Source organism: Ricinus communis, chromosome 5 (assembly GCF_019578655.1).
Source record: "Ricinus communis isolate WT05 ecotype wild-type chromosome 5, ASM1957865v1, whole genome shotgun sequence".
Taxonomy (NCBI): domain Eukaryota; kingdom Viridiplantae; phylum Streptophyta; class Magnoliopsida; order Malpighiales; family Euphorbiaceae; genus Ricinus; species Ricinus communis.
Window position 1 is genome coordinate 27933563 of NC_063260.1, and position 14414 is coordinate 27947976.

Genomic DNA, 14414 nt, shown 5'->3' on the forward strand with positions numbered 1-14414 from the left:
AAAAGTTATCCAAAGTTTAAAGAAAAAAACATCCTGCCCCAAAACTTAACTCCATTCATTTAATTTGCAGCCATGCACCACCATCGTCATCTTCAAGCCTTGCCTTCTCTCGCCACTAGGCATAAATAACTACATGTGAGTTCTTGCCCGGAAGATGGTGAGTATAAGAAGGGAAGGTCTTTTTGGAATGTTCTTGGAAGTCTTTTTTCCTTCTAAATTCTAATCCCAAAAAACGAGAGATGACAGTCAGGTGGGTAATTTCGGGTTCGACCGAATTATAATAGAATAAATTTAAATAATAATAAACAAATTTGGAACGAATTTGAAATTTAATTTTATTATCCCTATCGGGTTCGGATCGAATTTGAATTTGAATTCGTGGGTACTAAATACCTTAATTCGATTATATTAAAATTATTATATTATATTAATTTTATTATTTAAAATATTATTCTAAAAATTTTATTAAATTTATATTTGGATTGTATTAATATATCGAATATTTAAATTTGATTAGTTTATATTTAATATTTTTTGTTAATATATTTTAAAACTTATTTATTTTAAATGGGTTCGGTAAACTGGTGTTTATTTAATTATTTAAATATTTATATAAACAGGTAGTGTACCATATATACCTATTTAAATATCTATAAATATATTTACTACTTATTTAATTTAAAATTTTAATCGAGTTCGGATCATATGCATATATTTTTATTTGGAGTTAGAACGAATTCAGATATTAAATATAAATTTTAAAATAAATTTAAAATACGTTTAGATATATATTTTTTAATTGAGTTTATATTTCAGATATTCTTAAATGGACCATACTCTAGCCGTTGCTATCTTTGTACAAAACCCAAAATCACAAATCAAAGTATTTTATTTGTTTTGTAGGGTGTAGAGATTTTGCTATTCGAAGATGAGATCAACTTTATAGAATGTAATTTTTATCCAATAAGTGAGAGCCAAATGACAATAATCAAATATAAAATCAGGGTTAAACTCTGAAAATTAAATTTCAAAGGAAAAACAAAAATATTAGTATGGTCTCAGCACATCAGGACGTGTGGAGGAAAAACTACAAAATAAGAAATAAAATGATTTAATCTCTGAATTTATAAAATAGTGTTATATTATATCTCTAAAAAAATATAAAATGTATTAAAATTAAAATATTTTCAGCAATTGGATAGAAAAAACATGAAAAGTTTGAGAAATGCGATAGTATTCGACCTTAAAATATGACTGATTTAAATGTTTGGCCTTTTTTTTTTCTTTTAATTTTTAAGTAGAAATTATGATTAATCAATTATTAATAATAAAAGAAATATAAAAGAATGCCGACAGTGTTAATGTGTTATATATACATATATATATATATAATTAATTAATTATTATCATTCAGTTTTTTTAATTAAGATACACATATATATATAAAATTATATTATTCTTCATGTTATGTAATTTATATAAATTTACAAATTATTTATAAAATTGCCCACACTTTAGACGGGTATTATAAGTAGTTAATTATATCGTGGTTGGTTCAAATAATGAGGATTGAGGGGATAAAATCAAATAAATAAAACTAAGCAAAAAGGAAAAAGGAAAGGGCCCCACTTTGGGTTACATTAAGAAGCAAATTGGATCCCTCTCTAGTTACTACAGACAGAGGAGCCTGACAAAGCTTCTCACATATCTTTTCTCCACACGTTGAAAAAGTAGGAGAAAAATACAAAAAGGAAAAACTGGAAAAGAAAAAAAAAAGAAAAAGATAAAAAGTTTACTTTTTTTTTTTTTTTTTAATTTAAAATATTATTATATAAGGGATGTTCATGTCATTGTGTTATTAAATGCATTGCCAGAACTCTCACCCCATTGCCCTTTCTTTCTCCTTTTTGCCTCTCAATCTCAACAATTGAGAATTGCTGTATGATTGTATCCTCTGAAAGCTGCTGCTTCTGCGAAATTGAAGCATCTCCCACTTCTTTACCACTCTTTCTTTGCTCTACACCTCATTTAAAGGTCTGTTTTTCTCTATGTTTCACTTGCTGCCTTTCTTTCTTTCTTTCTTTCCCTCCTCTCTCTTCAGCATTTTGGTTTTTTGACATTTCTCTAATCTCCCCTCTTGATGTTCTTTCCTTGTTTTCAATTATTATTATTATTATTACTTTTCTGTTTTACAAGGAACCCTATTGGTTCTTTCTTTTGAAGAAATGTTCAGATATTTTCATGATCTCTTAGCAATGAATTTTAAGTTATTGATACTGGAGTAAGTTCTTAATACTGCTATCGATTTTTGGGTTTGAATCCAGTTGAATTTGTAATCATGGTATTGACGGTGATAAGGCTGTTTAGTTAAGTTACTTACTGTCTAAAAATAACAAATAGCACTTTCTTTCTTTCTTTTTTTTCTTTTTTCTTCTCTTCAAACTTTTGACTGCATAATCCATAATCATTACTCCTCTGCTCAAAAAGTTATCATGCAGATATTATGCCTCTAAATCCAATTTATAATTTTTTTTCCTAATATAATTTTGAATTAAAATACATTACTACCCTGTGTCTCATCCTTAACATGGTATTATAATCTATATATTTAATTTTCTTCCAGTATTACTTAATATTTTCTTTTGAGTCTTACAGAATTAATAGACATTATCCAGATATCATGCATTTAATTACACTGTAATCTGAATAGTTGATTGATATTAATTTCATGGTTGGTGGTACAAAGGTATTTATTCTGGTATTGATTAATATAGTGTTATAGTAATGTATTGGGTGTTAATTGGTGTAGGAAGTGGGCTATTTCAATGTTCAAAATCCAATAATTTCGTGCACCTTTTAAGCATTTTCTCGCTCGAAGCCAAAAAGAAAAAGACAAATAAAGAAACGAAAAAGGAAACTGATTTCTTATCAAAAGGCCAATGATGATGATGATGAGAAGAAGGCTGGCTTGCTGCACTTGGGACAGAGAAATTAGCATCGACTTTGATGAACAAGAGAGTAAGAATTGCCAACTATTTTTCTTTTAAGTAATTGTTTCTAAAGGGAATATTATCTTTTCAAATTAGGGTTTTTAACAGGGGGAAAGAAAAATTAAAAAAAGCTATTTTACTTTCTTTGAAAAGTGAAAAGGAAATACATTTTATAATTTTGTTGACTAATAATTTTAATTTAATTTAATTTTTCTTTTCTTATTTCATTATTCAGACTCACACTTAATCATTTCATGAATTTCACTATTATCATTGATCCAATGTCATGTGATGGATAAGATTTATAAACCAATAAACACATGAGATCACTAGTTTCCAAACACTGTTTTGTAATGTGTGACGCACCCACCACATGGAGCGAACCCATTTTCAATCTTAGACTTAGACTTAGACTTAGACTTGAATAATTTAATTTCTTCTCTGATCAACAAAAGAATAATTTAATTTCTTCCCATTTTTCTTAAGGAACGTGCCAAATGGGCAATTTCTATTTTCCCTTTTCAATTTTAGATTTTCGTTTCTTGAATTACTTGATAAGAAAGGTCCCATAACATGGCAGACCATGAAAGGTGTGTTAGGGGGCCACAGCCACAGCCACTAGTTAGTAGTTCCCCCCAAGTGTGTGATAGGCATTTACACCATTGAAATTGATGTTGCCTCTGTATTTATTTTTTCTGACCAACACATTTATAATCCCTTAAGAAGAGTAATGTCTCTCTGTCCCTTGGACTCCAGATCCACTGAATTTTCTTTTTTCCCAAAATTGAATTCTTTGACTATTGGGGTTTTGTATTTTATTACCCTTTTCTTAATTTTTCTATTTTTTTTTTATAATTCTTGATATTACTATTCTACAGGAAACATAACACAAGAAAAATGATACACAAAAAGCACAATTGTTGGATTACATGCTATTCTTTTACACACACAATATGTCATTTTTAATGACTGTTTTATTAGTTTATATAAATTTTTTGTATAAAGTTCATATAACTGCAGAATGCATCAATCTTTCCATCACCGTGTTTAATGTTTCTTTTTTTTTTTAGTATTATTTTTATTTATTTCTTTGCTGTGCTAAATTTAGTTAGGTCCACTCATGCCTCTTTGATATATAAAAATATTCATGATTCTTATGTTGCCAATTTTTTCCTTTATTTTAACTTAAATAATACTTTAAATTAAATTATTTCTAATTTATATTAAAAATAAATTTACTTTTAATAACTAATAATATGTAGATAGATTTAGTCTAGAGCAGTGTAAAATTCTTTTATTAATTAAATCTATGTGTATCTAACAACCCTAAAAGTAAGGGTAGCACAAAGATGCCGGGTACTCCGAGAGTAGGTTTAAGGGTAGAAAATGGAACTTAGACCTTTCATGAGATGAGCATGATACATGAAACACGCACATGGCTCTCATGAACATGTGAGTTACACGGTACACTCACACATGGATCCATTACCGGCCTTATGACTATGAGCAAGGAAAGGAAAGGAGTGGGGTTGATGACCCACTTACATCCAATAATTTCAACTTTTAGGATGGGAAAGTATATCATTTTCTTCACGACAACATATAGATATATATAATATATATTATAAAGTAATTCCATATAAAAACAAAGGTTGATAGTGAGATATTCATGTACGCTACAAAATGACAGTTTGGGTGTTTTCATTTGCATCATATATGTGGGTCTATACTTTTCTTTTTTTGTTTTTGTTTTCTATCATTTTGTTGGTAGGGCAAGGCTGTAGATCTTTGTGATACCCATTTCGTTTTATTCAAAATCAGTTTCTGAGAAATTTCTCTCTTCATCTGTTCCGTTCAGTATGGAAGACTCTGTTTTCTGCATGTATTCTTGTCAAAAATCATCCATCAAGATTGGTTGCTATAAATCGGATTAGGTAATATATATAGTATTTTTTTCTCATGGTGTGAAATTTGGGTGCAGCTGAAATCCTTGACTCGAAGGCTTAATGGGGATGGCAATCAGTAACTTGTAATATAGTGCTTGCATTTGCATGTGCTGATATCTTTTTTCTTTTTCTATAATAAGGACAACTTTGACAGATAAGCGAATACATCTGCATGAATCGTGGGGTAATTGATAATAGATCTAGGTATTTCTACTTGGCAGTTAACCACTTTGACTATGCTTATACAAAATGGAAATGATGGATTGAGTGGCAATACCGAAATTTTCTTGAGTCATCCTGACAGAGTTTGAATTTGGTTCCCACATTGCTATCTGCCAATCAAAGAAATCTTGTTAAATGTCTGAACTAGATTTAGGACTCAATCTTCTGAATCTTTTATTGATAGCAAAGCCAAGAGGATAAAGATTACACTAAATTCAAAATTTAACTTTTTGATCTTAGGATCATGCTCGTGTGTGATCAAGTATTAATCTTGCTAGAGTTTCCAGCAGTTAGGTTCAGTATTAATTGCATGTCAAAATCAATGAGCTTGTTTAATCCAACTTGGTTCAATGTCATTATACTCCATTTTAATTTCTTGATGTATAGGACTTAACTAACTAACCATTTTGTACAATCGTATGCTTCAGGGATAATGACATATAATGGCCTAGAAAGTTGCATCCTGAACAATCAATCTTATGAAAACGAAAGTGGGACAGGAACAAGCCAGGGAGATGGATGTATGAGCGACTCCTTAGATGATGATTCCTTGAGCTGTTCTTCTAGCAAAGATGCTTTTGGATCATTTTCATCCAAATGGATGACGGCGAAACAAGATGATCAAGGCTTGGATGATTGGGAGCTCTCAGAAAGCCCCCAGCATTTTTATGTCAAAGCAAAACCAGCTTATGCAGTTCAATATTCTGATGTGGAAACAATGAAAGAAAAATTCGCAAAGTTGTTATTGGGTGAAGATATAACAGGAGGATGTAAAGGCCTCACCACTGCATTAGCATTATCTAATGCCATAGCAAATCTTGCAGGTATGGTTGCTGCTAAGACTTGTGCTGTTTGTATGTCATGATTAAATCAAATAGTTAGCATGGATAAATATTTAGTTAGACTTAATAAGTTTCTTTGCTTTGACATCATTGCAAGTTTGAGCACTAATTTTAAAGAGGCTTGAAATGGATTTGTAGCTTCGGTTTTTGGAGAACTATGGAAATTAGAGCCATTGCCTGAAGAAAACAAGAAAAAATGGCGAAAAGAATTGGATTGGTTGCTCTCTCCTACAAACTATATGGTTGAATTAGTTCCCACAAAGCAGAATGGTGCAAATGGCCGGACACTGGAGGTATTCTGTGTCTTCTTGGACTATGAAGAGTAAACCACTATATGTGTTTTGCTTAGTTTTGTGAGATTTAGTGTTGATATTGATATTGAAGCAGATAATGACTCCGAAAGCTCGTGCAGACATCCATGTAAATCTTCCAGCACTTCAGAAGTTGGATTCTATGCTTATTGTAGGTGGTCTCTTCATTCCTGAACTTCAAATTTATTCACTAATGCATCCTTCATATTAACTGTATTGGCTGTCTCATTTATTTTACAGGAGACACTAGATTCAATGGTGAATAACGAGTTTTGGTACTCCGAAGTAGGCAGCCGGGCAGAAGGAAGGAGCAAAAGTACAAAGCAAAGCAAGAGGTGGTGGCTCCCTTTGCCACAAGTACCCACGACTGGTCTTTCTGACTCGGAAAGAAAGAAATTGTTGCATAAGAGTAAGGTGGTCTATCAAGTCTTCAAGGCTGCCAAATCCATCAACGAAAATATTTTGCTTGAAATGCCTGTACCAACCATTATCAGGGATGCGCTACCTAAAGTAAGCAGGCAGGCTCTTTCTCAGCAACTAGATAACATTTTAAATAACAGTGTTCAATAGCTAACGAGACTCCCTGCTCACATAGAAAACTAACAGCAATGTTTTTTGCATTCGCTATAACTAACCGCTTTTGTCGATATTTTCAGTCTGGAAAGACAAACCTTGGCGAGGAACTGTACAAGATATTGACTACAGAATCAAAGACGGCTGAGGACATGCTCAATTCTCTTGATTTAAAATCTGAGCACAGTGCTATTGAGGTCATTAACAAGCTGGAGGCTGCTCTATTCGCATGGAAACAAAAGATTACTGCACAAATTAGTGGTAAATCCCCTGTTCGTACATCATGGTCCTTTGTCAAGGACCCGATGTCAGAGTTTGACAAGACAGAGTCACTGTTAGACAGAGCAGAAGCCCTTCTACAGCAGGTTAAAGCCAGATATCCAAACCTTCCTCAAACATTTCTTGAAGCTACAAAAATTCAATATGGCAAGGTGAGCTTCACTATTAAGTGTTTAACCATCAGCTCAAAGGGTCTTTTTCATATCATTGTTGCTCCATGGATTTGTACATAATGACAACTAAGCAAGCATGTGAAGTAATATAGCTGTCCTCAGGCATGCCTATAGTATACTCTGGATCAAAGCTAGTGATCGTAAGCTGAATCACATTATGCACAAAGCCCACTGGATGCGCACAGCCATCCATCTCTTGGTTTTCATTAGCTATAAATTTAAACCTCTGTTAACCTGCCATTATTTTCTTCAGCTGAACTGGTTGTTAATTTCTTTAGGATGTTGGGCATTCGATTTTGGAAGCATATTCTCGAGTTCTTGGAAATTTGGCTTTCAGCATACTGTGTAGGATAGGAGATATTTTGCAAGAAGATGCTTCAACCAATCCCAATTCTCCTGTATCAATATGTTGCTTCCCAGGAACTCTGGAAACACCAGTTCATATGCTTCACAAGGCAGATGGAAAGTACCGCGAATCAAATGCTAGTTACAGTTCTGATATGGGATTCTCTTATAGTGAAGCCAAAGCAAGCTCAGTAACTGCAACACCAAGTCGAAGGCGAGTATGGTGCATCGGTAGAGAAGCTTGTATAGGTGTTTCTCCTAGTAATTCACCATGATAAAAAGTTACTAGCTTTCAGTGGCTGTTTATGTAGATGATGATACTATAATATATAATCAATGAGATGATATTAATTTTTCAATACCTGGGTACAGCAGGACTTAATGGCAATCGTTCCTGATACGCCTGCAAACATTTTGAGCATTACAATTCACAAGGGACATTGTTAAAAATCAAGTTGTTCCCAGCTTTCCATGCATATAACACACAAGTAATAAATGCAACTCTTTTTTCTTAGCTTGATTTTTCAAGTTCTTCTCCTTAACTCTGACAGGAAGCCACTAGACTCTACTCTTTCTTCTAATCAAGCCACTAATTTTATAAAATTACTTCTAGAATTTAGAGAGCTAATCTGAATTTTTAAAAAAGCCTAAGATATGATGAGAGTATGAAATACATAAGAAGATATATATATATATATATATATATATATTGTTTGAAATTCTTTTCTACAACATTCTAAGAAAATTATTATTTAATGAAGAAAAAATGTTTGATTTGTAGAAACACTAATAACTAAACTCTTAGGGAGTGTTTAGTAACTCAGCTTATCACTTAAAATTAAAAAATTTCAGCACTTAAAATTGAAATTTATTTTTGCTATAATAGAGGAGTTTTATAAAGTTTTATCAAATTCATTTAAAAATTCATATTCATTCTATTTAGTATAAATAAAAATATATCTGAAATTTTATTTACATTAATTCTATGAATGGAATCGGCTACATTTGGACTCATTGCAAGAATTTACTAATGGATTCTAAACTAACATGGCTGCAAATTAACAAAGATATAAATTCAAAATGAAAATCTAATAAGACTAAAAATTTAAATTATCTTTACAAATATGAAATTGCATTTACAAGATCAATATATTTATAAAATTTATTTGTAATTAAAATGAGTTTCATGTGTATATATTTTGGAAATATCTCATAAAAAATTTATATATTAAATTTAAATATCAATAGTTTTTTACATATATGCATTGTACGATCGTTATTATTATTTTGATTACAAATTTATTATAAAATCAAGTTTATAGATACAATCTAATAAATTTTTTGACATTTAATATTTATTTATAATATTTTAAAAAATACCAACAAACTAACTATATTTAAATATTTTTAATTTTTTTAAAATTTGAAAATCTTATAATGTAATAATATAAAATTATCTAAAAAATATTTATTAAGTTAATTATAATATTATATAAATCAATACTATTAATATAATTGATATTACTATTTTTTAGAATTAGAAATTATTATATAATTAAAAATATTAATTTATTAGTGAATATAATATTTAAAAAGACTATTATCTATAATTAAAATTATTATTTAATTAAAAATTAATTTACTAGTTAATACATTATTAAAATATAATTAATATGTTTCTTAGAATAAATTATATTATCTAATTAATTATTAATATGTTATTTTTAAGATTAGATTTAGTGTTTAATTAAAAATATAATTTATTAATTAATATATTAATAGAAAAAATTATAAAATTATATATAAACTTTAATTTCATGTATTAAAATAAATATATATATTAAAATAAAAATTATATGTGTTAAAATTTAAATATATATATATTAAAAAAATTAAATTTTAAAAATTAATATATATAAATTAAAAATAATAAAAAAAACATGAACATAAAAGTACATCCAACCCATATGAAATTTAAGTTGAACAGATTGTATACATTGGATAAATATAGATTCGATCAAGATTTGTTTATCCGGGGTACCAAAAGCATACTTTGACGTCATTACGAACGTAAACTCCCAAAGTATGGAATAGGCTGGCCCAACTTAAATTGTTAAATGTTTGGCAGAGCAGATATAGCGGGAGATATAAAAATGCGTACCAAAGAGTTGTATAGCCTGGCCTGCGGCAGGGAAGCCTCTCCAGTCACCGCCTCCTCTTTTCAGTTGCCAGCCAAACCATCAAGTAAGACTCTATTTTACCAAATTATAGATTGAATTGAATTATATTGCCAAATTATAAATTGCTATTAACAAAATCTTTAAACTTACAGCACAAATGTTTATATGGGTTTTCATATTTGCATGTGAATGTTATAAAAAATTTGTTTATTTTTTTTTTAATTAATTTCTTTGCAGATTTGCTTGTTAGCATTATGGGTTTAACAAGACCAAGATTTACTAGGCCTAAGGGGGTTGATGAGCATTTAAACCCTAATCTTTATGTAGCAAACTGTGGACCAGCTGTTGGAATTTCCTATGAAATGATCGAATCAGTTTTTAGTAGTTTTGGAGAAGTGAAAGGTGTATATGCAGCTGATGAGAGTGGTGCTCGTGTCATTGTTTCTTATTTTGAAGTTAGCTCTGCCCAATCTGCTTTTAATTCTTTAAGTGGAAAGCCTTGCCCTCGTTTTGGTGGACGTTATTTACACATCCGCTTTTCAGTTCTTCAACCAACTTGTGAGGTATTCATTGTTTTAATTCTATTTTGATTTATTGATTGATGAAATTATTCACTTTGACATGCCTTATATCAATGAAAATGGGCTTACTATGTTATGAGTAATAATCATGCTAATAGACTTAGCAATTTATTAACTGAGAACTGCTTTTAAGTAGAATGCGTTTCTGTTTTAGAGTCAGGTGAATGATTCAATCCCGGTGTCGCTGGTGGCTTCAGAATTAAACATTCCGGGCCTTTACTTGTTGCCTGACTTTGTTAGTGCAGAAGAAGAACAGGTTAGGGTCTCCCTATATGTTTCTTTGTTATCAACTAGTTTCTCTGCTCTTCTTATTTTCTAATATATTGTTATACTTTCTTAGGAATTGCTTGCAGCTGTTGATGCTCGCCCTTGGAAAAGTCTCTCTAAACGAAGAGTTCAGCATTATGGATATGAATTTTGTTATCAAGTAATTATACTGCACAAGCATCTCCGCCCACTGTTTAATTAGTTTGACATGAATTTTTCACCTATTTTACTTCCATATTTTAGTGGAGACATGCATGACCCAACACATGCACGTAGCTTTTACTGTTCAAACAACATTACATAATTCATAACATTAAAAACCTTTTGTAGCATGAGCAGATTTGATGCTGGAGGTATAGCTGTCGTGCGTAAAATTAAGAAAAATATCTTGGACTCAAAGAACTTGATTTTGGCTATCATACACATGGAGCTCCTAGGAGCAGAGATCTTCCATTTTAAAAAATTACAATTCTTATCTTTTATAGTACTCTCAGTAATCTCATATTGGAACTTTGTGATGTTTCTTGAATCCTGCTTATTTTTGTTGCAACTTTGGAGATTATGCCCCTAAGTCTCAGTTCTATTTTACGATTCCTGTGATGTTTTGGAGCTTTGAGAGGTTCACGACACATGATATGTAGGCATGCTCAAGTGCCTCAATTTGAGGCCTCATCTTTTCTTCCAGGTTACAAATAGCTAAAAGAACTTAAGGTTATGAGTTTGATAGTGTTTAGCAACTGTTATGCTTAATTGCTTAGTCATGTATAAATTGCATGGTAAACTTAGGAGGACCTTGGACAATATATGGTCATGCAATTGTTAAGCGACTGACCAATTTGTTGGTGCAAAACCCACATAACTCGCACAAAAAGGAAATTGGAATAATAATATAAAAAGAGAAAAATACACCTGGTTTGGCAGGGTGCTACGTCCGTGTTGAGCCAGCTAGCTACAATTTTCACTATAAGGAGAATAGTTAAGCAACACCTATTAAAGTCTAAATGCAGGACTTATAATGCCTAGCTAATAGCGTCCTAGTTATTATGAGAATCTTTCTGAACTTATTAATTTTCTGCACTTTTGGTATAGACAAGGAATGTCGATACGAAGCAACAGTTGGGAGAACTTCCACCTTTTATTTCTCTTGTACTTGAAAGGATATTGTCATTTCCAGAACTTGGGGAGAGTGCAAGTTCAATCTTGGACCAACTTACTGTATGTAGTAATCTCTTCCTACCATCTGTTTATTCTTAAGGCTACTTTTCTTTTGTGATGAAATAGAGGTCACTTGTTAGATGTAGAGTAAACAAGACTTATTTTGCGGAGAAGATGATGGGTGCTTATGTTTTGCATTTAAGGCTGAAAAGCATTGGTCATGTTACAGGTTAATGAGTATCCACGTGGGGTAGGGTTGTCCCCACACATTGACACCCATTCAGCATTTGAGGGATCAATTTTTAGCCTGTCATTAGCAGGGCCTTGCATAATGGAGTTCAGGAGATATTCAGATGATTCACGAGCTCCGAAAGCTACAACAAATAATGAAATGATAATAGAAAATCCTGACAATGGCACAAATTTAGTGAGGAGGGCTATCTATCTTCCTCCTCGGTCTATGCTTCTACTGTCCGGGGAAGCGCGGTATGCTTGGCAGCATTACATCCCACACCATAAGGTATATTATAAAATCCTAGCTTCCCATTTGTTCCATGTGTTATTTTCCATTAATAGTCACATTTACATTTGTAGTTAGGTAGTGACTAGTCCTAAAAGGCATCCATGAAATACAAATATTGTGTCTGCATGGTGAGAATTGTTTAAAATATAGGATGTTTGGCAGAATACATTATTGACTGAAACTGGGCCTAGAGTTTGGTAGGGTCTACCAGAGTTTGAAGAATAAGGCTAGAGTTTGATGAATATGATGTCTCAATGGAATGGCAAATGTGCCTTTGATATGCTTGCCTTCACCCTCTCTATCTGCATATGCATGCCTTATTGCAGTTTAGCATTTATTTATTTTTAACCTTATATTCGTTTACATTTGTTCACAGATTGACACGGTGAATGGCAATGTGATAACAAGGGGTTCCAGAAGAGTATCTTTTACTTTTCGAAAGGTGCGAGCTTTAAGTTTCTGGTTTCTTCCATCTTCACTTAATCAACCATTTATTTAGAAACAACTTTCATAATTTATAGCTTGTTATGTGACCTCAGTTCCTTGTGATTGTCCATGAATATCTTAGTGTCCGAAGTTCACCGCTTTCATTTAATCGAAGTTGTTAATTTGAGTGAAAGATGTACGAGTGTCATAGCAGTCTGATTGCTCTTCAACTTGCAGGTACGAAGAGGTCCTTGCCAATGCGAATTCCCGCAACACTGCGATTCTCCAAGATGAGACATGTTCTGGTAGAGGATGCATTTGAAAGTTTACACTCCATTTTTTGACAATGTGTGACTGTTAATGTAGGAGAAAACAATCACGCCTTTCAGCCAAGCCTCAAGGTGTAAGAATAGATATGATTATCCACACTGCTAAATATGAGATGAGGTGGGTAATTGTTGGAAAGAATGGTTAGTAAAGAGTAAAGTTGAAGAAGTGCGGGGATCATCGGAAGATCTTTGATAAGGTGTTTCTACTTTGGCAGAAAAGAAGAGAAGGGCGATACACCTTGCCATGAGTGTAGGTTCACTGCCAGAAGTGTGAAAGATGGAGAAGGATAATATAATTGAGCAAAGCAGCGTGGCAGAATGAGGGAATAATTCTTTCATTTTTCTTTTGTCTGCTACTAACAGATCTAAACAGCAGTTCAAACACTTGTCATCGAGGGAATTGATGCCGGAGTTTGTTTGATGAATTTTTGTTGTCTTTGGAGGATCTTTTTTGTTTCACTTGTTTGACAAAGTAATTTGATTACTAGGCATGAGATAGGGAAAAAGAATTTGTAACTTCTTTCCTTTTTACTACGTGGGTTCATTTGAAACAGTTTGGAACTCTTTTGACAATTTAATGGATCTGGTGAAAAATAAGTATGTACTTCTCCTACTAAAAGGGGAAAAAAAAAAGACTCGACGAGAAGTGACCCTCTTTTTCTCACACCTAAGTAGCATTAGATATCCATCGTTTTCACAAGACACATATAAGCCTATTCGAAATGGTTTATAAAACTAATAAACGTCTTAAGCCTCAATTGGCTTGAAAAAGTTATATACATTTATCATTATCTACAGAATTAACGTTTTGTCTATTTTCTTTAACACAAACAATAAATTTGTCTAAAATCATGGACTCTGCAAATATTACCTTCCTACAAAGGGGTCCCTGAACCATCATTTGGGCAAGTGAACAATAAGCCTTGATTTCACTCTCTTCACTGCAGCGGGGGATGGTCATTTTTCGGGTCTGGGTGCAATTAAAAACCCATTGATTATATTTCAGGTCTGGATGACCCAATTATAAGATCCTAGGAGTCTGTCTCGACAAGAACAACACCTTCCATCCAATTCACTGATGTGCTTTCTAATTATCATCCCAAGCTAAATTAGCCTACGACCATTGGACCTATTAACATCGACCTGATCACAGTCAGGCGTTAGGCCTCATTTTCATTCATGGCATTTCATCGACTTGCAGGCTAAACTTCTTTTAACTAAGCCCAACCGACCATCAGGTTTTCATGTCACACAGAAAAACATAAAACAGTA

General features: G+C 32.1%; 2 protein-coding genes across 3 annotated transcripts; both read left to right on the plus strand.

Annotated features, from left to right (window-relative positions):
• Nucleotides 1-1852: 1852 nt before the first annotated feature.
• On the plus strand, nt 1853-8040 carry LOC8280125 (rop guanine nucleotide exchange factor 14). Of its 2 annotated transcripts, XM_015719632.2 has the most exons (8): nt 1853-2034; nt 2810-3018; nt 5587-5982; nt 6139-6293; nt 6388-6462; nt 6552-6821; nt 6968-7315; nt 7615-8040. In XM_015719632.2, exons 2-8 carry the CDS (start codon nt 2940-2942, stop codon nt 7954-7956), a joined length of 1665 nt encoding a protein of 554 aa, XP_015575118.1. In that variant the 5' UTR covers nt 1853-2034; nt 2810-2939; the 3' UTR covers nt 7957-8040. The 2 variants fall into 2 exon arrangements, with proteins under 2 accessions (XP_015575118.1, XP_002519922.1); XM_002519876.4 differs by lacking the exons at nt 1853-2034; nt 2810-3018 and adding an exon at nt 4236-4924.
• Nucleotides 8041-9668: 1628 nt separating this feature from the next.
• On the plus strand, nt 9669-13806 carry LOC8280124 (alkylated DNA repair protein ALKBH8 homolog). The gene is made up of 8 exons (XM_015719627.3): nt 9669-9925; nt 10099-10424; nt 10597-10698; nt 10783-10869; nt 11799-11924; nt 12094-12384; nt 12764-12829; nt 13051-13806. The coding sequence occupies exons 1-8, from the start codon at nt 9799-9801 to the stop codon at nt 13105-13107; spliced, it is 1182 nt and encodes a 393-aa protein (XP_015575113.1). The 5' UTR covers nt 9669-9798; the 3' UTR covers nt 13108-13806.
• The last annotated feature ends 608 nt before the right edge of the window (nt 13807-14414 follow it).

Coding starts and splice junctions, on each gene's coding strand:
- LOC8280124 (XM_015719627.3), top strand. CDS start 9,799: ATGTTTGGCAGAGCAGATATAGCGGGAGATATAAAAATGCGTACCAAA. Junction 10,425..10,596: donor TTCTTCAACCAACTTGTGAG/GTATTCATTGTT, acceptor TTTCTGTTTTAG/AGTCAGGTGAATGATTCAAT. Junction 11,925..12,093: donor CAATCTTGGACCAACTTACT/GTATGTAGTAAT, acceptor GTCATGTTACAG/GTTAATGAGTATCCACGTGG.
- LOC8280125 (XM_015719632.2), top strand. CDS start 2,940: ATGATGATGATGATGAGAAGAAGGCTGGCTTGCTGCACTTGGGACAGA. Junction 3,019..5,586: donor CGACTTTGATGAACAAGAGA/GTAAGAATTGCC, acceptor CGTATGCTTCAG/GGATAATGACATATAATGGC. Junction 5,983..6,138: donor TGCCATAGCAAATCTTGCAG/GTATGGTTGCTG, acceptor ATGGATTTGTAG/CTTCGGTTTTTGGAGAACTA.